Source organism: Anguilla anguilla, chromosome 16 (genome assembly GCF_013347855.1).
Source record: "Anguilla anguilla isolate fAngAng1 chromosome 16, fAngAng1.pri, whole genome shotgun sequence".
Lineage (NCBI taxonomy): Eukaryota > Metazoa > Chordata > Actinopteri > Anguilliformes > Anguillidae > Anguilla > Anguilla anguilla.
The window spans coordinates 32648281-32671524 of NC_049216.1; the positions used below are offsets into that span (position 1 = coordinate 32648281).

The following is a 23244-nucleotide window of genomic DNA, read 5'->3' on the forward strand; positions in this document are numbered from 1 at the left end:
AACGACTGTTTGGAGAAATTTGAGGGTCCGTGTTTGTCCATTGCATCGTGTGTTTTTAAAGTGTTCACTGACTCATGCAAAAAGGCATTGCTCTGTGCATGACAGCATTTTCCTTTGAGCTTGCAGACATTTGCATATTAATTTATTTGTGTTAGAAATTGCTTGGGTGGTTCTAATGAAGTGGAAGTGTGACACCCCAGGGAACAACTGTGTGTGTGTGTGTGTGAGAGAGAGAGAGAGCGAAAGAGAGAGATGGAAGGATGGAGGGAGGGAAAGGGAGGGAGAGAGGAGAGTGAGAGATGAAGAAAGCAGAAGTGCGTGTGGTCTCAAACCTCGGCTAAATTATGGGACTCTGAAATATTATTCTTGAAGTGCTGAACCTGTGCCAAAACCCATGTTTTCTCTCTGTCTTTTTTCATGCCAGATGTTATTTAAAGGTCCCTCCCCCGATTTAAAACAGGAGAAATACGTCTCACTGTAGAGAAATGTTTTACTCCCGTAGGCTTGCTGATTCCAAAAAGTCATGGACCGCAAAAAAAAAACATATTTCGTCTGAACATATTTTTGTTTTACAGCATGGGAAACATTTAGTAATGCTTTTAGGTATTCGGGAATTTTTACATGAAAACTAAAAATGTACAATGCTCTGTCTCTTTTATTTGTAATTGTAAACACAGGCTAAGAAATCCTGTATAGTTTTCCTTTAATATCAATGAGAGCGAGCTCTGTCAGCTGAAAATTATGGCCTATTAAGATAATGGTAGCGCTTGCCTCATGGGTAAATCTGTCAATCTCTGTTTCTGGGCTGAGTATAAGGGCATATCTATCTGCGGTCACATTTTTATACAGAGACTGTGAAAATACGAAGGACTGAGTATGATCTTCTCCTACTTCTCCTCTTCTTCCTTCCTCTTCTTCATCTTATTCTCCTTTTATTATCGTTATCACTATTATTACTGCTGAAACGTACCTGCATGTGGTTCTGTTTCAGATCAGAAATAGTTATTTGCTGGGAGAGAGTTGGAAACTGTGTCACCGTGGGAGACACTGGTGAAAAACAGACAGATTGATTTATATGAATTCTGACTGTGTTTCTCTTGTGACAGTAAATATTTTCCACACTTGCCAATATGAGCAATCCACCCACATTCTGTTCCTCACTCCTACAGAGGACGATTGGTGGGATTTTTGCAGAATCCTGCTGTAGTCCTGGTCTTGCAGAAAATAATAATAATAACAATAATAAGAATAATAATAATAATAATAATAATAATAATAATAATTCTTTATGTTTATATTGGGCTTTTCTCAGATCATTTCAAACCTGTTGCCTAAAGAAAGCACAGAGTGAAATGGTGTTTTGCGCACCTGAATTTAAATCAGGTAGTATTGCTGAAGGTAAAAGACGACACTGTGTGAATGTTTTTTTTCCTTCCTGCCTGTGCCTGTAATCTTGGAATCTGATGATGCTTCTGTTGCGTCGCTCTGTACTGGTGTCGTGGAAGTGAACAGTCTTTGCCTCCGCAGATTATCTTGGGCTCAAACCCAGTACACTCAGGACTCTAGCCACTACACTACTGCATGACCTTTACATCTGTGTGTGGTGAAATGGGGGAGGGGGGGATCCTTCAGTGTGGCTGTTACGAGTGATGTCACACGCACGTCTCTCTCTCTCACTCTCTCCAGGAGGGGGCGGTAGTGGCCCTGTTCAAGATCTGCAGACAGGACTGCTTCAGCTGCCTGTACGCTCACGCCCTGCGGACGGTGGCCTCCATCTGCTGTGTGGAAGAGGGCATCAAGCAGCTGGAGAAGGTATGAGAGCAAGTGGGTGTGTCTGGAGCGGGGCGGAGCCTCACTGGAGGGGCATGTCTGGAGTGGGGCGGAGCTTAACTGGAGGGGTGTGTCTGGAGTGGGGCGGAGCTTCATTAGAAGGGCGTGTCTAGAGTGGGGCGGAGCTTCATTAGAAGGGCGTGTCTGGAGTGGGCAGAGAGGTGTTTGACTGGAGGAGGGAGTGGTTTGGCTAGAGGAGCGGGGGTGTTTTTTGGGAAGAGGGAGGGGTTTGTCTACCTGTTTGTGATATCCTCATTCTAATTACCCCCTCTTAAGCTTACTGTAACATAGTCTACACCTTCATCCATTAACAACCCCCTTCTCCCCAACCCAAATCCTCGGTCCCCCAAAATCAGGGTGTTCCCCAGTGGGTGCACACACGTGTTATAGTGGGACGGGAGTTCAGTGAGGCAGTCCAGTCCAGTCCAGCCCAGCCCAGCCCAGCCCAGCCCAGTCCAGTCCAGCCCAGTTCAATGCAGCCCAGTCCAGTCCAGTCCAGTCCAGTGAGGCAGCCCAGTCCAGTGCAGTCCAGTCCAGTGAGGCAGCTCAGTGCAGTCCAGTCCAGCCCAGTTCAATGCAGCCCAGTCCAGTCCAGTGCAGCCCAGTCCAGTCCAGTCCAGCCCAGCCCAGTCCAGTCCAGCCCAGTTCAGTGCAGTCTAGTCCAGTCTAGTCCAGTCCGGTCCTGTGCAGTCCAGACAGCACACAGGGGAAAGAGCTGCCGCTTGTGTGGCCCCTGTGTTTACATAGCATGCGGGTTTATTTTCTCAATGAGCAATCCCTTTTCATCCAGGAGACTACAGGGGAAAACCTCCACTGTGTCTGCTCTGTGCGAACCAGAGCCAAAGCAGCGTGCGTTTAATATATCAGCAGGGCCTTGTCTCCTACTGGAATACCGTCGCAGGTTAATGCCATTCACAAAATCCTGTTTCTAGTCGCTCGAGAGCATTTATTTTTTGAGTTGTCTTGTTTGTTTTAAAGTGTAACGGTAAAGTTTTGGCACACACACAGCTCGGAGTTTGAGAGAGGTGTTTGTGTTTAAGGAGACATTAAGATCACTAGTGAGGCAGTTCCCCGGGACAGATAATACATATTGATCTTCTTATTTTAGTTAAGTGCTCGCCCAGTACAAAATCTAAATTCATTCCCTGAAATGCAGTGTTTCCTAATTGCTCCCTTGTAGACTGTGAGTTATTTTGTGTTTCATGATATTTAAAAGTCATGGAATTGCATCCAAACTATATAAGGATGTGGTTTGCTGCATAATACGGTGTTGTGCATATCATTTGTGTGAGAATAATGTATGATAAGGTAAACAAATATTTTTATTATATTTAAAAATAATTTAAATGAATAAATTCCAAATATTTCCTTCCAGAGAAATACTACGGTCATGAGTTTTTTTTTCTTTTTGTCCCTTTTTCTATGTGCATGTTTGAAGTATGCATGCAGTGTTTATGATGTATGTTCTAGCATTATGTAAGCAAGCTGTGAACAGAGAACTTAACTTTCATTCCTTCTTCCTTGGCTCTTCAGAAGAACACGCAGTGGTTATATAATGTCTGCGGGACATTTTACGTACGTGATTAAAACGCAGCTTGAGTCATTTGTGCGTGTGATATTCAGTAATCACAGTCCTTGAATGTGTAGGGCGTGAGCATTCCATATAATGGGTTGAGATACTGCACTTGTAGATTCTATAAACTCACCAGATAGTGAGTTCCTGGCTCCCCTCTGTCCTCTCTGTTTTGTGACTGCAGGAGGGTCTGGTCGGTAACGGGCGTTTCCAGTGAAGTGTTAGACTATCTTTATCTTCTTTCCTTGGCCAGACCCCTTCCTAAATCTTCCCACATTGGACCAAATGGGAATGTTTTCAGATGCAATACTTAGCAGACTGTAACTTTTCAATGTAAGGAATATGGAGTTGAATAGCTTGGCAGTGTAAAGAAATCATGCGGTATCGCTATGGTGATCTGGGGCCTTTGTAGCTCCTCCTCTTTGGGGGGGCTTTAGAGGGGGCGTGGCCAATGGTACACGTCTGTGGCACTGGAATGGTGTGGAGGCTATGAGGGAAGTCTTAGTCACATGTTGCTGAAGGGATTCAGCCCTTCTGAGTGTTTCACATTTTGTATCCTGTGTTGACTGGTGATGAGTGTGATGCGGATCTTCCAAACTTAAGTTTATGAACTCCTTTGAAGGAAGGCTGGCTGAATTGTACAGAGTTTTACATGTTTTCTCCTTGTTCAGGTTACTGAAGAAACCCGTGGTGTGATTGTGGCATGCGCAATAATGTTAACAGTCGGTTTCATTTTTAAAAAACAGGAGAATTATTTTTAAAATAAATAAATGAACAGCTCTCGTTCCTCGTCTGACAAACGCGGCAGCTTGGAGCAGGAGAGCCATCGGGTGTGAAAGCGACAGAGGTAGAGTCTGTCAGGTGTGAAAGCGACAGGTAGAGTCTGTTTATTCACACGGTCTCGGGAGGAGGAGGGTTCCGGCAGCCGGTGCGAGACGAAGACGCTCTCGATCGCTGAGCCTTGAGAAAGACACCTGCCTCCCGGATCCTCTCTCTCCCGTCTTCCGCTAATTTACCCTTTATTAGCGTCGCTTTCTGAAGCTCTGGGAAGACGCGATTCGGCACGGCCTCTGCGTTCGTTTTTACTGACTGAAGTGTGGTTTGTAAAACGTTGGTCCCAAGTCAAGTGTACTGGGTGCACTGAGGACACCCCCCTACCCCCGCCCCTGTGAAGTGCAGTTAAATGAAGTCCAGGTAGCAGGTGGGGGGCTGGGGTGGGGGGGGAGAGCTCAGCTCTTCTCCCTGTGTGGTGGGGGCTGGGGGGCTGGGGCGGGGGGGGGAAGCTCAGCTCTTCTCCCTGTGTGGAGGGGGCTGTAATGAGGAGGCTGTGGCTCCTTTAAGAGGAGAGGAGCGAAGTTTGTGTATAAAAAAAAGAAGAAAAAAAAGTGTGGAAAGTTTGAAGAGGAGTGTGATGTTGTTTCCGGAGGAGAGGGAGAGGGCAGGTTACTGCACGTCACCGTGGTTCTGACGATCGAGTTTGGGGCGCGAGCGTCATCGTGGTTCTGACGATCAAGTCTGGGGCGCGAGCGTCATCGTGGTTCTGACGATCGAGTTTGGGTCGCGAGTGTCATCGTGGTTCTGACGATCGAGTTTGGGTCGCGAGTGTCATCATGGTTCTGAAGATCGAGTTTGGGGCACCAGCGTCACTGTGGTTCTGACAATCGAGGCAACGTCAAATGTGAGGAGAGAATGGTACAGGGAAAAACACAATGATATAAATAATATATGTGTGGAGCTACTGCATCTACTTTGAACAGAATTGTTTGTTCAGGACAAGCGCGTAACTTTAGTTTGAATATTGAGTGGGTTGAAATGTATTGACCCTGAGAACTGCAACCCACTAGAAGAAAAATGTTTTTAAAACATTGATTTTATTTGTGTGAATTTTTACTGTGAATTGATCAATTCTGATTAGTTAACTCAACTAAAATACAGAGTATACATGCAGCAATATGCATTGCAATTGCATTTAAGATGTAAAAATATTGTAGACACATTTTTATTGCCATTTGTATTCCGTTTGGCTGCATTGAGTGACTGAATGAGTCGGAATGGTCTGGTTCACAATCGCCGGACTCCGGATTGCTTTAACTTCCATCCGAAGCGCACATTACAAAAGACTGCGCTCGTAACGAAAGGCAGTGAGACATTGTCTGTCCAACACCGCCCCCTTGTGGTGAATAGGAGTTATCACCACATACGTTTCTGTTTAAGCTGTAACGAGTCAACTCTGCAGAGCAGCAGTTCCAGCCTTTTACAGCCTTCTGTGCGCTCCCAACTTTCTCCAGACAGCCATTACGTCATCTGTGATGTTTCAATATGGCTTGTAGGTCCAGGCCTTTCAGAAGCAGCAGGGCTGTGTTTTTTGGCAGCTATTGAAAGTGTTACAATGCCTTATGCATTAAACAAGCAAACTCCGAGCATGTCTCCACTGCAGCTTTGCACCAACAGAGGGCGCTGTGTGAAGCACAGCCAAAGGTGATGTAACGGAAAGGGGGCTGGGGTTGACCTGAGCGCTCTGTGAGACACTGTGCCCCTGCTGTCACTCACTGCTGACTCCGCCCACCCCCCTCCCAGCACTGACATCATAAATGATGTTCAGTCTGAATTAAATAAGAGCGTGTGGCACCTTTCCAGAGTTTTCCTTTCCTTGAGTGGCCCAATTATAAAAAAAAAAACGCTTTGGCCAGCAGTTTTCTCCACCGCCCTAACTGCTTTCATTAGATTACGCTGCTGTCGCACTTAAATATATCATCGGACAATTAAAGGCACGCTGGCCCCCTGCCAGGGCGAGCGGGCGAGCGGGGCGGGTGGGGTGGGGGCTGCCTTTAGCTGCATGGATTGAGCCGCGTGTGTGTGTGTGAGTCACGGCTGTGGGTTGAAGTGATTTCGGCATCGCTGATGTTAGAAAATGTCCCCGTGTTGTAGGGGTGATCTGAACGGTGTTTATCAGGGCCATGCGAGTACCCCTCAAATCTCAGTTCCCACAACAGTGCAGCCTTTCAATAACATTCTTAAAGCCCACTGCTTTCCAGGCCAGAAGGGAATCTGGCCTGGGCCAATTTGGGATAATCCCGCTGTGTTTTTTTAGCTCGAGGCATTCTGGCCTGTGATAATCCCATCGAAATTACAGGTTGGCGAGGATCTGAACCAGGCCAACCCAAGATAATCCCAGTGTATTTCCTGGGCAAAATGAGTCTGACCAGAGCCAACCCATGATAATTGCGCTGCGTCTATGGGGCTGAGGCAGCCTGACCTGGAATAACCCTGCTGTGAAGGAGTCTGACCCAGGCTGACCTGGGATAATCCCGGTGTGTGTGTGCATGGCATGTGACCTGGGATAATCCCGGTGTGTGTGTGTGTGTGTGCGTGGGATCACCCAGGTGGACGGGATCCTGTGTCTGGCGGAGATCCTGACGGACGGGGGCAGTGTGGAGGCGGCACGGGCAGAGGCCGCCGCGGTGGTGGCCCAGATCACCTCCCCCCACCACACCTGCACGCAGCACCTGGCCAGCTTCCTGGAGAACATGCAGGACATCGTCACCGCCCTCATCAGTGAGCACAACGCCGCCGCCGCTGGGTCACATGGCACACAAACGCACACTAACATGCAGCAGATATAACATACACCAATAAACATGCAGCACATATCATATACACCAATAAACATGCAGCACATATCATATACACCAATAAACATGCAGCACATATCACATACACCAATAAACATGCAGCACATATCACATACACCAATAAACATGCAGCACATATCACATACACCAATAAACATGCAGCACATATCACATACACCAATAAACATGCAGCACATATCATATACACCAATAAACATGCAGCACATATCACATACACCAATAAACATGCAGCACATATCATATACACCAATAAACATGCAGCACATATCACATACACCAATAAACATGCAGCACATATCATATACACCAATAAACATGCAGCACATATCACATACACCAATAAACATGCAGCACATATCATATACACCAATAAACATGCAGCACATATCACATACACCAATAAACATGCAGCACATATCATATACACCAATAAACATGCAGCACATATCACATACACCAATAAACATGCAGCACATATCACATACACCAATAAACATGCAGCACATATCACATACACCAATAAACATGCAGCACATATCACATACACGAATAAACATGCAGCACATATCACATACACCAATAAACAGGCAGCACATATCACACAGACCAATACGACCCGCACACGAGCATGCAGCACATACACCAATACTCACCTACATACAAACACACAGCAAATATCACATAGACCAATACTCACCCACACGCAAACATGCAAGCACTAGCACGCTCACTATTACACATGTATAGCACTGTTTCTGAGTTGTGTGTGAACTGTGTGCGTGTGTGCGTGTGTGTGTGCGTGTGTGCGTGCGTGTGCGTGTGTGTGTGTGTGTGTGTGCGTGTGTGCGTGTGTGTGCGTGTGTGTGTGTGTGTGTGTGTGTGTGTGTGTGTGTGTGTGTGTGTGTGTTTCAGAGCTTTGTGAAGAGGCCTCCACGGGGGAGGTGTTTCTCCTAGCCTCCGCGGCGCTGGCTAACATCACCTTCTTCGACACCATGGCGTGTGAGATCCTGCTGCAGCTCAACGCCGTGCACATCCTGCTGCAGGCCTGCCACGACCGCCACAGAGTGGACACGCCCTACTCCAAGGACCAGGTCACTGAGCACGCCCACTCGCTGTACAAACTCCCTACCACACCCTAACCCTTACCCGTACAAACTCCCTACCACACCCTAACCCTTACCCTAACACTGCACTGAGCAGACCAGGTAACTTACCATCCCTACTCGCTGTACAAACTCCCTACCACACCCTAACCCTTACCCTAACACTGCACTGAACAGACCAGGTCACTGAGCACGCCCACTCGCTGTACACACTCCCTACCACACCCTAACCCTTACCCTAACACTGCAGTGAGCAGACCAGGTAACGCTGTACACACCCTAACCCTTACCCTAACACTGCACTGAACAGACCAGGTCACTGAGCACGCCCACTCGCTGTACACACTCCCTACCACACCCTAACCCTTACCCTAACACTGCACTGAGCAGACCAGGTAACGCTGTACACACCCTAACCCTTACCCTAACACTGCACTGAGCAGACCAGGTAACGCTGTGCACACCCTAACCCTTACCCTAACACTGCACTGAGCAGACCAGGTAACATCATACCTACTCGCTGTACACACCCTAACCCTTACCCTAATACTGCACTTAGCAGACCAGGTCACTGAGCACGCCCACTCACTGTACAAACTCCCTACCACACCCTAACCCTTACCCTAACACTGCACTGAGCAGACCAGGTAACGCTGTACACACCCTAACCCTTACCCTAATACTGCACTTAGCAGACCAGGTCACTGAGCACGCCCACTCACTGTACAAACTCCCTACCACACCCTAACCCTTACCCTAACAATGCACTGAGCAGACCAGGTAACACTGTACACACCCTAACCCTTACCCTAACACTGCACTGAACAGACCAGGTCACTGAGCACGCCCACTCGCTGTACACACTCCCTACCACACCCTAACCCTTACCCTAACACTGCACTGAGCAGACCAGGTAACGCTGTACACACCCTAACCCTTACCCTAATACTGCACTTAGCAGACCAGGTCACTGAGCACGCCCACTCGCTGTACAAACTCCCTACCACACCCCAACCCTTACCCTAACACTGCACTGAGCAGACCAGGTAACTGACCATCCCTACTCGCTGTACACACCCTAACCCTTACCCTAATACTGCACTTAGCAGACCTGGTAACGCTGTACACACCCTAACCCTTACCCTAATACTGCACTTAGCAGACCTGGTAACGCTGTACACACCCTAACCCTTACCCTAATACTGCACTTAGCAGACCTGGTAACGCTGTACACACCCTAACCCTTACCCTAATACTGCACTTAGCAGACCTGGTAACGCTGTACACACCCTAACCCTTACCCTAATACTGCACTTAGCAGACCTGGTAACGCTGTACACACCCTAACCCTTACCCTAATACTGCACTTAGCAGACCAGGTCACTGACCACGCCCACTCGCTGTACAAACTCCCTACCACACCCTAACTCTGACCCTAACACTGTGAAGAACAGACCAGGTAACTGACCACACCCTAACACTGTGCAGAACAGACCAGGTAACTGTTGGTACAATTGGGAGGGCCTGTGTCCAGGGCTCCCAGAGATGTCAAGATGTGCCAGTGTCTCCAGTTTGAAGGGGAGCTCTCTCCCCACCTTTTTGCTTCTGTTTTGGTGTTGGCTGTGTTTTTGGTTTTACACTATACAACATTGCTTCACCATACCTTTCACACATCCACTCACTGATACTGCTGATGAGGCTGACTTTCACACCCCATGTTTGTGCTGTTTTTTGTTTAATTAGATTATTTTAAATAAATGTGAATTTGCTTTTTAAATTCCTCCCTTTTTGTCATGGCCATTCGAGCCAGGTCATGACGACTGGCAAAGGTGTCTGGTTGTAATTGCAGCTGCTTTTTTTTCTTGTTTTCAACTCTCTGTCTTGTGTATCTTTCCTTTCTCAAGGTTGTAACCATCTTGGCGAACATGTCTGTTCTGGACCAGGCTGTATCTGAGGTGCTTCAGGAGAAGGGTATGTAATCTTCACTCTTCCCTGCAGTGTCCTACTCCACACCCAAGCACGGGTCTCCACAGTGCCTGTATTTCTGTCGTACACCTCAAGATGGCGCCAAATATCCATGGAAAAACTTTTTAAAATTCCTATTTCCAGTAAGTTTGCCGTTTTAGTCTGAATTTCATTTTTACCTGAAAAACTTACTGTTTAAAATATATAAAAGTTCACCAGATGCACCTTCTGCATTATTTATATTCAAGATATTTTTGGAACATCTGTTTGTCCCCAACTGAAACTGAATTAATCTCTAGCAGAAACATTTAGCAGAGACTACCATCAGTGAGTTGTGTGTGTGTGTTTGTGAGTGGGTGTGTGTGTGTGTTTGTGTTTGTGTGTAGATGCTCGTGTGTGTGTGCATACACATGTTTGTGTCTGTGTGTGCATAGGTGTGTGTGTGTGTGTGTGCATGTTTGTCTGCGTGCGCATGCATTCCATGGTATTTTCCACTTTTCTATATTATTTAGCCTTTATTCAAAGGAATATAATTGAAAACTACTTTTCATTTTCAGTTAAAACTAAGCCAAGAGTTAAGCAGGACTGACATTTCAAAGCAATCAAACAACGCAATGAACTGAAACTAACATACGATCCAAATCAACCCAAGCTTAATTTTAGCCTTCTTACCTCATGTTAGCTGCTGTAACCTGAAGCACAATGGGAACAATGAGTACATATGCCATCAGTAATACCAAACTGATCTTAAATCTTTAGAAATAGGTGTACATTTACCTGACCTCACGACTCTGGGTGGGCAAATGCATTCGGTTTTCAGCATGTGGTAAACGCACATGCATTTGTAAACCGTAATCGTTACCAGGGAAACTGGTGGAGCTAACCGCTTTTGTATGTGCTAAATCCTTTACTTAAATCAGGCCTAATGTATCTTCTGTGATGATAAATTCCTTATAATTACTGAAAAATTTGGGTAGATCACGTGACACAGTCCTTACGGGAGCCAGCTCTCAAACCCATGTACATATCTTAACATGTGCAGAGGTTTAATTCCCCACCATGGCACTATATCTGTACTGTGAACTTTATCTGTAACCCTCTGGATTGTGTCCAGGCAGAAGAATAAGGAGAAATGTGACCAGTTAACTGCAATCCACTTAAATGTTTTTTTTTTCTTCTAGATTTATTTGTTTATTTGTATGATTAATGCATCTTAAAGATTTATGTATATGTATAAAAAAGTGTACTTATTTGGAAATGAAACATCTAAAAAAGACAGGTTAAGAACAGGTCATGATTCTTAAATAAGGGATAGTTTGACATTTTTTTAAAAGAAAAAATAATAGACTTTTGGAATTGAAAAGAAATGTTAGAAATGTTTGAAAACAGTTGATATGAAAATGTATTTCAGAACAGAAGACAAGCATGCCTCAGAAATACCCATTATGTTTAAATGGGTGAATGTTTTTGGCAACAAATCTACCAAAATTTACTTTTAGTGAGATATAAAAAGTTAAATGGATGGCTTTACTAATTTTACGCTTTACTAATGTGCAATGGAAAAAATAGTTCACAAGACAACATCCACAAACAAAAGTCTATAGTATTACTTCAAAAAAATATGTTAAGAATCACAATTAAATAAATGAATAGGAATGTTTTGAAAGATGTGTATGAAGACAAATGTGTTTCAGTGGAAAATAAACAAAATATATTGTCTGCTGTCTTGTGTCTTCAACTTTTGTATTATGCCTGTAGACTTAAATAAAAAATAAAAATAATTAATTCATTCATTCAGATGGATAGGAAGTCATATTTATTAAGAATCAACAGTGTATCAAAATGTATCAAAATACATAAAACTTTTTGGACAAATTCTTATGTCCAAAAAATTAAATAAATGTCTGAAATATAAATACTTCATTTTTTCTATATCAATGGATAGGAAGTCATGCTAATTAAGAATACACAGTGCAATAACTAAATTTAAATATATGTTCTGACATTTATGAAGGAAAAGGGGTTTCACTGGAAAATCATCAAAATACAAAAATATTATGTCCAAAATTTAAATAATACCAAAATATTTCATTTATACTTTTGTCACTCACTCATAGATAGGCAATAATGTTTGTTAACCATCCACAATGAAATAAATGTGTAGAAATTGGTTTTTGTCATTTAAAATGAAAAATTGGTTTCACTGGAAAATCATGATCATACATAAGACTATATAGTCTTATCTCCAAAAAGTGAAATAAATGTGTAAAATTAATATGCATCATTTCAAAAAGTGAAATCAATGTCAAGGTTAGGGGTTAGGTGTCTTGCTCAAGCACACTTCGACATGCCCAGGGCGGGGTTTGAACCAGCAACCCTCCGACTGCCAGACAATCGGTCTTACCTCCTGAGCTATGTCGCCCCTATGTTTCCACTCAGATTAATAAAAAGTATTGTTTATTAATTATCCCTTGTTAAATAAATGAGCAGGAATATGTTTTTAGGTATTTATGAATAAAAATGTGTTTCACCGGGCAATCATGAAAGTACATAAGACTATAGTCTTATGTCTGAAAAGTGAAATAAATGTCTAAAATTCAAATGCATCATTTTTTCCACTCAGGTGGCTAGGCAATCATGTTTAGTAACTATCCCCAGTTTAATAAATGAGCAGACATATGTTTTTAGGTATTTATGAATAAAAATGTGTTTCACCGGGAAATCATGAAAATACATAAGACTATAGTCTTATGTCTGAAAAGTGAAATAAATGTCTAAAATTCAAATGCATCATTTTTTCCACTCAGGTGGCTAGGCAATCATGTTTAGTAACCATCCCCAGTTAAATAAATGAGCAAAAATATGTTTTTAGGTATTTATGAATAAAAATGTGTTTCAACGGGAAATCATGAAAATACATAAGACTATAGTCTTATGTCCGAAAGTGAAATAAATATCTAAAATTCAAATGCATCATTTTTTCCACTCAGGTGGCTAGGCAATCATGTTTAGTAACTATCCCCAGTTTAATAAATGAGCAGAAATATGTTTTTAGGTATTTATGAATAGAAATGTGTTTCACCGGGAAATCATGAAAATACATAAGACTATAGTCTTATGTCTGAAAAGTGAAATAAATGTCTAAAATTCAAATGCATCATTTTTTCCACTCAGGTGGCTAGGCAATCATGTTTAGTAACTATCCCCAGTTAAATAAATGAGCAGAAATATGTTTTTAGGTATTTATGAATAAAAATGTGTTTCACCGGGAAATCATGAAAATACATAAGACTATAGTCTTATGTCCAAAAAGTGAAATAAATGTCTAAAATTCAAATGCATCATTTTTTCCACTCAGGTGGCTATGCAATCATGTTTAATAACTATCCCCAGTTAAATAAATGAGCAGAAATATGTTTTTAGGTATTTATGAATAAAAATGTGTTTCACCAGGAAATCATGAAAATACATAAGACTATAGTCTTATGTCTGAAAAGTGAAATAAATGTCTAAAATTCAAATGCATAATTTTTTCCACTCAGGTGGCTAGGCAATCATGTTTAGTAACTATCCCCAGTTTAATAAATGAGCAGACATATGTTTTTAGGTATTTATGAATAGAAATGTGTTTCAACGGGAAATCATGAAAATACATAAGACTATAGTCTTATGTCTGAAAAGTGAAATAAATGTCTAAAATTCAAATGCATCATTTTTTCCACTCAGGTGGCTAGGCAATCATGTTTAGTAACTATCCCCAGTTAAATAAATGAGCAGAAATATGTTTTTAGGTATTTATGAATAAAAATGTGTTTCACCGGGAAATCATGAAAATACATAAGACTATAGTCTTATGTCTGAAAAGTGAAATAAATGTCTAAAATTCAAATGCATAATTTTTTCCACTCAGGTGGCTAGGCAATCATGTTTAGTAACTATCCCCAGTTTAATAAATGAGCAGACATATGTTTTTAGGTATTTATGAATAGAAATGTGTTTCAACGGGAAATCATGAAAATACATAAGACTATAGTCTTATGTCCGAAAGTGAAATAAATGTCTAAAATTCAAATGCATCATTTTTTCCACTCAGGTGGCTAGGCAATCATGTTTAGTAACTACCCCCAGTTTAATAAATGAGCAGACATATGTTTTTAGGTATTTATGAATAAAAATGTGTTTCACCGGGAAATCATGAAAATACATAAGACTATAGTCTTATGTCTGAAAAGTGAAATAAATGTCTAAAATTCAAATGCATCATTTTTTCCACTCAGGTGGCTAGGCAATCATGTTTAGTAACCATCCCCAGTTAAATAAATGAGCAGACATATGTTTTTAGGTATTTATGAATAAAAATGTGTTTCACCGGGAAATCATGAAAATACATAAGACTATAGTCTTATGTCTGAAAAGTGAAATAAATGTCTAAAATTCAAATGCATCATTTTTTCCACTCAGGTGGCTAGGCAATCATGTTTAGTAACCATCCCCAGTTAAATAAATGAGCAAAAATATGTTTTTAGGTATTTATGAATAAAAATGTGTTTCAACGGGAAATCATGAAAATACATAAGCCTATAGTCTTATGTCCGAAAGTGAAATAAATATCTAAAATTCAAATGCATCATTTTTTCCACTCAGGTGGCTAGGCAATCATGTTTAGTAACTATCCCCAGTTTAATAAATGAGCAGAAATATGTTTTTAGGTATTTATGAATAGAAATGTGTTTCACCGGGAAATCATGAAAATACATAAGACTATAGTCTTATGTCTGAAAAGTGAAATAAATGTCTAAAATTCAAATGCATCATTTTTTCCACTCAGGTGGCTAGGCAATCATGTTTAGTAACTATCCCCAGTTAAATAAATGAGCAGAAATATGTTTTTAGGTATTTATGAATAGAAATGTGTTTCACCGGGAAATCATGAAAATACATAAGACTATAGTCTTATGTCTGAAAAGTGAAATAAATGTCTAAAATTCAAATGCATCATTTTTTCCACTCAGGTGGCTAGGCAATCATGTTTAGTAACTATCCCCAGTTAAATAAATGAGCAGAAATATGTTTTTAGGTATTTATGAATAAAAATGTGTTTCACCGGGAAATCATGAAAATACATAAGACTATAGTCTTATGTCTGAAAAGTGAAATAAATGTCTAAAATTCAAATGCATAATTTTTTCCACTCAGGTGGCTAGGCAATCATGTTTAGTAACTATCCCCAGTTTAATAAATGAGCAGACATATGTTTTTAGGTATTTATGAATAGAAATGTGTTTCAACGGGAAATCATGAAAATACATAAGACTATAGTCTTATGTCCGAAAGTGAAATAAATATCTAAAATTCAAATGCATCATTTTTTCCACTCAGGTGGCTAGGCAATCATGTTTAGTAACTATCCCCAGTTTAATAAATGAGCAGAAATATGTTTTTAGGTATTTATGAATAGAAATGTGTTTCACCGGGAAATCATGAAAATACATAAGACTATAGTCTTATGTCTGAAAAGTGAAATAAATGTCTAAAATTCAAATGCATCATTTTTTCCACTCAGGTGGCTAGGCAATCATGTTTAGTAACTACCCCCAGTTTAATAAATGAGCAGACATATGTTTTTAGGTATTTATGAATAAAAATGTGTTTCACCGGGAAATCATGAAAATACATAAGACTATAGTCTTATGTCTGAAAAGTGAAATAAATGTCTAAAATTCAAATGCATCATTTTTTCCACTCAGGTGGCTAGGCAATCATGTTTAGTAACCATCCCCAGTTAAATAAATGAGCAAAAATATGTTTTTAGGTATTTATGAATAAAAATGTGTTTCAACGGGAAATCATGAAAATACATAAGACTGTAGTCTTATGTCCGAAAGTGAAATAAATATCTAAAATTCAAATGCATCATTTTTTCCACTCAGGTGGCTAGGCAATCATGTTTAGTAACTATCCCCAGTTAAATAAATGAGCAGAAATATGTTTTTAGGTATTTATGAATAGAAATGTGTTTTCACCGGGAAATCATGAAAATACATAAGACTATAGTCTTATGTCTGAAAAGTGAAATAAATGTCTAAAATTCAAATGCATCATTTTTTCCACTCAGGTGGCTAGGCAATCATGTTTAATAACTATCCCCAGTTAAATAAATGAGCAGAAATATGTTTTTAGGTATTTATGAATAAAAATGTGTTTCACCGGGAAATCATGAAATACATAAGACTATAGTCTTATGTCTGAAAAGTGAAATAAATGTCTAAAATTCAAATGCATAATTTTTTCCACTCAGGTGGCTAGGCAATCATGTTTAGTAACTATCCCCAGTTTAATAAATGAGCAGACATATGTTTTTAGGTATTTATGAATAAAAATGTGTTTCACCGGGAAATCATGAAAATACATAAGACTATAGTCTTATGTCTGAAAAGTGAAATAAATGTCTAAAATTCAAATGCATCATTTTTTCCACTCAGGTGGCTAGGCAATCATGTTTAGTAACCTATCCCCAGTTAAATAAATGAGCAGAAATATGTTTTTAGGTATTTATGAATAGAAATGTGTTTCACCGGGAAATCATGAAAATACATAAGACTATAGTCTTATGTCTGAAAAGTGAAATAAATGTCTAAAATTCAAATGCATCATTTTTTCCACTCAGGTGGCTAGGCAATCATGTTTAAGTAACTATCCCCAGTTAATAAATGAGCAGAAATATGTTTTAGGTATTTATGAATAAAAATGTGTTTCACCAGGGAAATCATGAAAATACATAAGCCTATAGTCTTATGTCTGAAAAGTGAAATAAATGTCTAAAATTCAAATGCATCATTTTTTCCACTCAGGTGGCTAGGCAATCATGTTTAGTAACTATCCCCAGTTAAATAAATGAGCAGAAATATGTTTTTAGGTATTTATGAATAAAAATGTGTTTCACCAGGAAATCATGAAAATACATAAGACTATAGTCTTATGTCTGAAAAGTGAAATAAATGTCTAAAATTCAAATGCATCATTTTTTCCACTCAGGTGGCTAGGCAATCATGTTTAGTAACCATCCCCAGTTAAATAAATGAGCAGAAATATGTTTTTAGGTATTTATGAATAAAAATGTGTTTCACCGGGAAATCATGAAAATACATAAGACTATAGTCTTATGTCCAACAAGTGAAATAAATGTCTAAAATTCAAATGCATCATTTTTTCCACTCAGGTGGCTAGACAATCATGTTTAGTAACCATCCCCAGTTAAATAAATGAGCAGAAATATGTTTTTAGGTATTTATGAATAAAAATGTGTTTCACCGGGAAATCATGAAAATACATAAGACTATAGTCTTATGTCTGAAAAGTGAAATAAATGTCTAAAATTCAAATGCATCATTTTTTCCACTCAGGTGGCTAGGCAATCATGTTTAGTAACTATCCCCAGTTAAATAAATGAGCAGAAATATGTTTTTAGGTATTTATGAATAAAAATGTGTTTCACCGGGAAATCATGAAAATACATAAGACTATAGTCTTATGTCTGAAAAGTGAAATAAATGTCTAAAATTCAAATGCATAATTTTTTCCACTCAGGTGGCTAGGCAATCATGTTTAGTAACTATCCCCAGTTTAATAAATGAGCAGACATATGTTTTTAGGTATTTATGAATAAAAATGTGTTTCACCGGGAAATCATGAAAATACATAAGACTATAGTCTTATGTCTGAAAAGTGAAATAAATGTCTAAAATTCAAATGCATCATTTTTTCCACTCAGGTGGCTAGGCAATCATGTTTAGTAACCATCCCCAGTTAAATAAATGAGCAGAAATATGTTTTTAGGTATTTATGAATAAAAATGTGTTTCACCAGGAAATCATGAAAATACATAAGACTATAGTCTTATGTCCAAAAAGTGAAATAAATGTCTAAAATTCAAATGCATAATTTTTTCCACTCAGGTGGCTAGGCAATCATGTTTAATAACTATTCCCAGTTAAATAAATGAGCAGAAATATGTTTTTAGGTATTTATGAATAGAAATGTGTTTCACCGGGAAATCATGAAAATACATAAGACTATAGTCTTATGTCCAAAAGTGAAATAAATGTCTAAAATTCAAATGCATCATTTTTTCCACTCAGGTGGCTAGGCAATCATGTTTAATAACTATCCCCAGTTAAATAAATGAGCAGAAATATGTTTTTAGGTATTTATGAATAAAAATGTGTTTCACTGGGAAATCATGAAAATACATAAGACTATAGTCTTATGTCTGAAAAGTGAAATTAATGTCTAAAATTCAAATGCATCATTTTTTCCACTCAGGTGGCTAGGCAATCATGTTTAGTAACTATCCCCAGTTAAATAAATGAGCAGAAATATGTTTTTAGGTATTTATGAATAAAAATGTGTTTCACTGGGAAATCATGAAAATACATAAGACTATAGTCTTATGTCTGAAAAGTGAAATTAATGTCTAAAATTCAAATGCATCATTTTTTCCACTCAGGTGGCTAGGCAATCATGTTTAGTAACCATCCCCAGTTAAATAAATGAGCAGAAATATGTTTTTAGGTATTTATGAATAAAAATGTGTTTCACCGGGAAATCATAAAAAATACTATTAAGTGAAATAAATGTCTAAAATTCAAATGCATCATTTTTTCCACTCAGGTGGCTAGACAATCATGTTTAGTAACCATCCCCAGTTAAATAAATGAGCAGAAATATGTTTTTAGGTATTTATGAATAAAAATGTGTTTCACCGGGAAATCATGAAAATACATAAGACTATAGTCTTATGTCTGAAAAGTGAAATAAATGTCTAAAATTCAAATGCATCATTTTTTCCACTCAGGTGGCTAGGCAATCATGTTAGTAACTATCCCCAGTTTAATAAATGAGCAGAAATATGTTTTTAGGTATTTATGAATAAAAATGTGTTTCACCGGGAAATCATGAAAATACATAAGACTATAGTCTTATGTCCGAAAGTGAAATAAATATCTAAAATTCAAATGCATCATTTTTTCCACTCAGGTGGCTAGGCAATCATGTTTAGTAACTATCCCCAGTTTAATAAATGAGCAGAAATATGTTTTTAGGTATTTATGAATAAAAATGTGTTTCACCAGGAAATCATGAAAATACATAAGACTATAGTCTTATGTCTGAAAAGTGAAATAAATGTCTAAAATTCAAATGCATCATTTTTTCCACTCAGGTGGCTAGGCAATCATGTTTAGTAACCATCCCCAGTTAAATAAATGAGCAGAAATATGTTTTTAGGTATTTATGAATAAAAATGTGTTTCACCGGGAAATCATGAAAATACATAAGACTATAGTCTTATGTCCAACAAGTGAAATAAATGTCTAAAATTCAAATGCATCATTTTTTCCACTCAGGTGGCTAGACAATCATGTTTAGTAACCATCCCCAGTTAAATAAATGAGCAGAAATATGTTTTTAGGTATTTATGAATAAAAATGTGTTTCACCGGGAAATCATGAAAATACATAAGACTATAGTCTTATGTCTGAAAAGTGAAATAAATGTCTAAAATTCAAATGCATCATTTTTTCCACTCAGGTGGCTAGGCAATCATGTTTAATAACTATCCCGTTAAATAAATGAGCAGAAATATGTTTTTAGGTATTTATGAATAAAAATGTGTTTCACCGGGAAATCATGAAAATACATAAGACTATAGTCTTATGTCCAAAAAGTGAAATAAATGTCTAAAATTCAAATGCATCATTTTTTCCACTCAGGTGGCTAGGCAATCATGTTTAATAACTATCCCCAGTTAAATAAATGAGCAGAAATATGTTTTTAGGTATTTATGAATAAAAATGTGTTTCACCGGGAAATCATGAAAATACATAAGACTATAGTCTTATGTCTGAAAAGTGAAATAAATGTCTAAAATTCAAATGCATCATTTTTTCCACTCAGGTGGCTAGGCAATCATGTTTAATAACTATCCCCAGTTAAATAAATGAGCAGAAATATGTTTTTAGGTATTTATGAATAAAAATGTGTTTCACCGGGAAATCATGAAAATACATAAGACTATAGTCTTATGTCTGAAAAGTGAAATAAATGTCTAAAATTCAAATGCATCATTTTTTCCACTCAGGTGGCTAGACAATCATGTTTAGTAACCATCCCCAGTTAAATAAATGAGCAGAAATATGTTTTTAGGTATTTATGAATAAAAATGTGTTTCACCAGGAAATCATGAAAATACATAAGACTATAGTCTTATGTCTGAAAAGTGAAATAAATGTCTAAAATTCAAATGCATCATTTTTTCCACTCAGGTGGCTAGGCAATCATGTTTAGTAACCATCCCCAGTTAAATAAATGAGCAGAAATATGTTTTTAGGTATTTATGAATAAAAATGTGTTTCACCGGGAAATCATGAAAATACATAAGACTATAGTCTTATGTCTGAAAAGTGAAATAAATGTCTAAAATTCAAATGCATCATTTTTTCCACTCAGGTGGCTAGGCAATCATGTTTAATAACTATCCCCAGTTAAATAAATGAGCAGAAATATGTTTTTAGGTATTTATGAATAAAAATGTGTTTCACCGGGAAATCATGAAAATACATAAGACTATATATAGTCTTATGTCTGAAAAGTGAAATAAATGTCTAAAATTCAAATGCATCATTTTTTCCACTCAGGTGGCTAGGCAATCATGTTTAATAACTATCCCCAGTTAAATAAATGAGCAGAAATATGTTTTTAGGTATTTATGAATAAAAATGTGTTTCACCGGGAAATCATGAAAATACATAAGACTATAGTCTTATGTCTGAAAAGTGAAATAAATGTCTAAAATTAAAATGCATAATTTTTTCTACTCAAATTCATAGGCAGTCATGCTTATTAACTATCCCCAGTTAGTTTAATTAGCAGAAATGTTTTTAGGCATATATGAACAAAAATGTGTTTCACCAGGAAACCATCAAAATACACATAAGACTATAGTCTCATGTCCAAAAAGTGAAATACATGTCTAAAATGTAGATGCATCATTTTTCTATTTCAATGGATAGGAAATCATGTTAATAACTTTCATCAGTTCAATAAATGAGTCGAGACCTTTGTAGGGACTTCATGAAGAAAAATGTGTTTCACCAGGAAATGTTTTTTTTTCCATTTTCATTATATCATTGGATATACACATGCTATGTAGCCACCCCTTAACAAAGGCAGGTCTTGGGTACATTTACAATGTTGGACAATGTTCACAGAAAAAGCTTAAAGTTTACAAAAGAAGTTCAGAAGAAAAGGGAAAAGTACCCAAGAAATCATTTGGAAATAGTTTCTAAGCAAAATAAAAACATAATATACTGCTCTCCTTGAAGGTTGGCTACATTTAAGCACACTCAAAGTGCTACACCTAGGCAGCTCTATTATTAGTGCTTTTAAATATCCAAGCCCCTGACTAGTCAAGCGTTACAGTGCCATAGGTTCACAGATGCATTCAAGGCTGGATTTATCTAACAGAGGCTAAAGCTGTGATTAACCACAGTCTATCTGACTAACACACATTTTTCTTAAATAAAATACACATCAAAAACAATATTAGCCTCTTAACACAACACACTCGCATATTATATATTGTACAAGTTAAACAAATTCACTCATTGGATTATAGACATAAAAAAACATTTGAAGAAAACCAGAAATGTTTTTTGTGAAAATCAACCAAAGCCTATTGCCTTCCCTTAGGAAATAAAGGGAAATGGAAAATTCATTTTCCTAAAATGTCATTTTTATTTTGTTACAGATCTATAGAAAACACCTGAAACCCATTTTAAGATGGTATACAGAAAAGTGTATTTGGAAAAACCCTGAAAGATGCAAGACTATAACCTTAACTGAAAACATGGGGTGAAACAATTATTTACGCATGTGATTATTCTTATTTTAATAAATCATCAGAAGCAGAGGTGGTACATTGTGACAGAAGTATACAGTGACATGTCTAGAGTCACTGTCGTCAGTAACTGGTTTTGAGAGACTGGGCCAGGCTGTTGTCAGTAACTGGTTTTGAGAGACTGGGCCAGGTTGTTGTCAGTAGCTCGTTTTTGAGAGGCTGGGTTGTTGTCAGTAGCTCGTTTTTGAGAGGCTGGGTTGTTTCGTCTCGTTTCCGTAGGGATTGAGCGGCTGCTGTTGCTCCTGGGTGAGAAACCTTCCTCCTCCAGTCCATCAGAGGGCGCTGCGTGCGAGAGGGTGCAACAGAAAGCTGCCGTCACGCTGGCCCGTCTGAGCAGAGACCCTGATGTTGCACAAACCGCCATCCAGCTGCAGAGTATGTCTTCATTTTGAGCTTTCTAATTCACCTGTCAAAGTAAATACACAAAATTAATACCAAACACTACACTGGGAACAAGCAATGCATTCTTAAAGAAAAAACAAATAAACAAAACAACCTTAATCGCAGAATGTTGTGAAGACTTTGGCCCACTGCTCTGTTTGGCTTTATTTTATTTGATATATTTATTTGACTTCTTAGCCAGTAGGACAGAGCGAGTTCTGTGGCACTTTGACCTTCGCTTTTGGAAAGAGACTTGGGTCCAATAATTAGAAGAGTGAGTCAGCAGCTCAGTGTAGCATCTCAGCTGAAGGACAGCACCTACAGCCCAGTGTCCCCATCGCTGTGCTGGGGCAGTGCATTTCTAAGTGTGGTCCGGAGGGAAGGCTATCCCGTAATGACGAGTTTCCAAGGTCCCCCCCCCCCCCCGCAGTACTAAGTTTCAGCAGTTTGAGGAGGAAGACGTAGGAGTAGGGGTGGCATGGCTACCAGTTTAAACAGAAGTAAAGGAGTTGAATGCCCTAACATGAACAAATGATTAATTTGGGAAGCTAAACTTACCTTTCCCATAGCCATTGTTTTAACACACAGCGCGTGGCGTTCAGAAGTGTGGAGGGTTATTTGCTCTCTGCTTTCTTCCCTTTTTCCCAGCCATCCCCCGCCTCATCGAGCTGTGTCGTTCGCCGGCGGAGAGGAACAACAGCGACTCCGTGCTCGTCGCCTGTCTGGTGGGTTCTCACACTCCTCTCCTGGACTGTGCGCTGAATACGCCTCCGTAAGAGCAGA

The 23244-nt window shown here is 39.0% G+C and overlaps 1 protein-coding gene across 8 annotated transcripts in view; it reads left to right on the plus strand.

Moving 5' to 3' along the window:
* The window catches only part of LOC118214879 (protein inscuteable homolog), a 65590-nt gene that overhangs the window by 41514 nt on the left and 832 nt on the right, over nucleotides 1–23244 (plus strand). For all 8 annotated transcript variants that reach the window (XM_035395156.1, XM_035395158.1, XM_035395160.1 and 5 more), the window contains 6 exons: nucleotides 1687–1812; nucleotides 6787–6958; nucleotides 7969–8147; nucleotides 10064–10130; nucleotides 22300–22455; nucleotides 23110–23186. In XM_035395156.1, the coding sequence (XP_035251047.1) occupies nucleotides 1687–1812; nucleotides 6787–6958; nucleotides 7969–8147; nucleotides 10064–10130; nucleotides 22300–22455; nucleotides 23110–23186 (777 nt within the window). The remainder of the gene's footprint in view (nucleotides 1–1686; nucleotides 1813–6786; nucleotides 6959–7968; nucleotides 8148–10063; nucleotides 10131–22299; nucleotides 22456–23109; nucleotides 23187–23244) is intronic.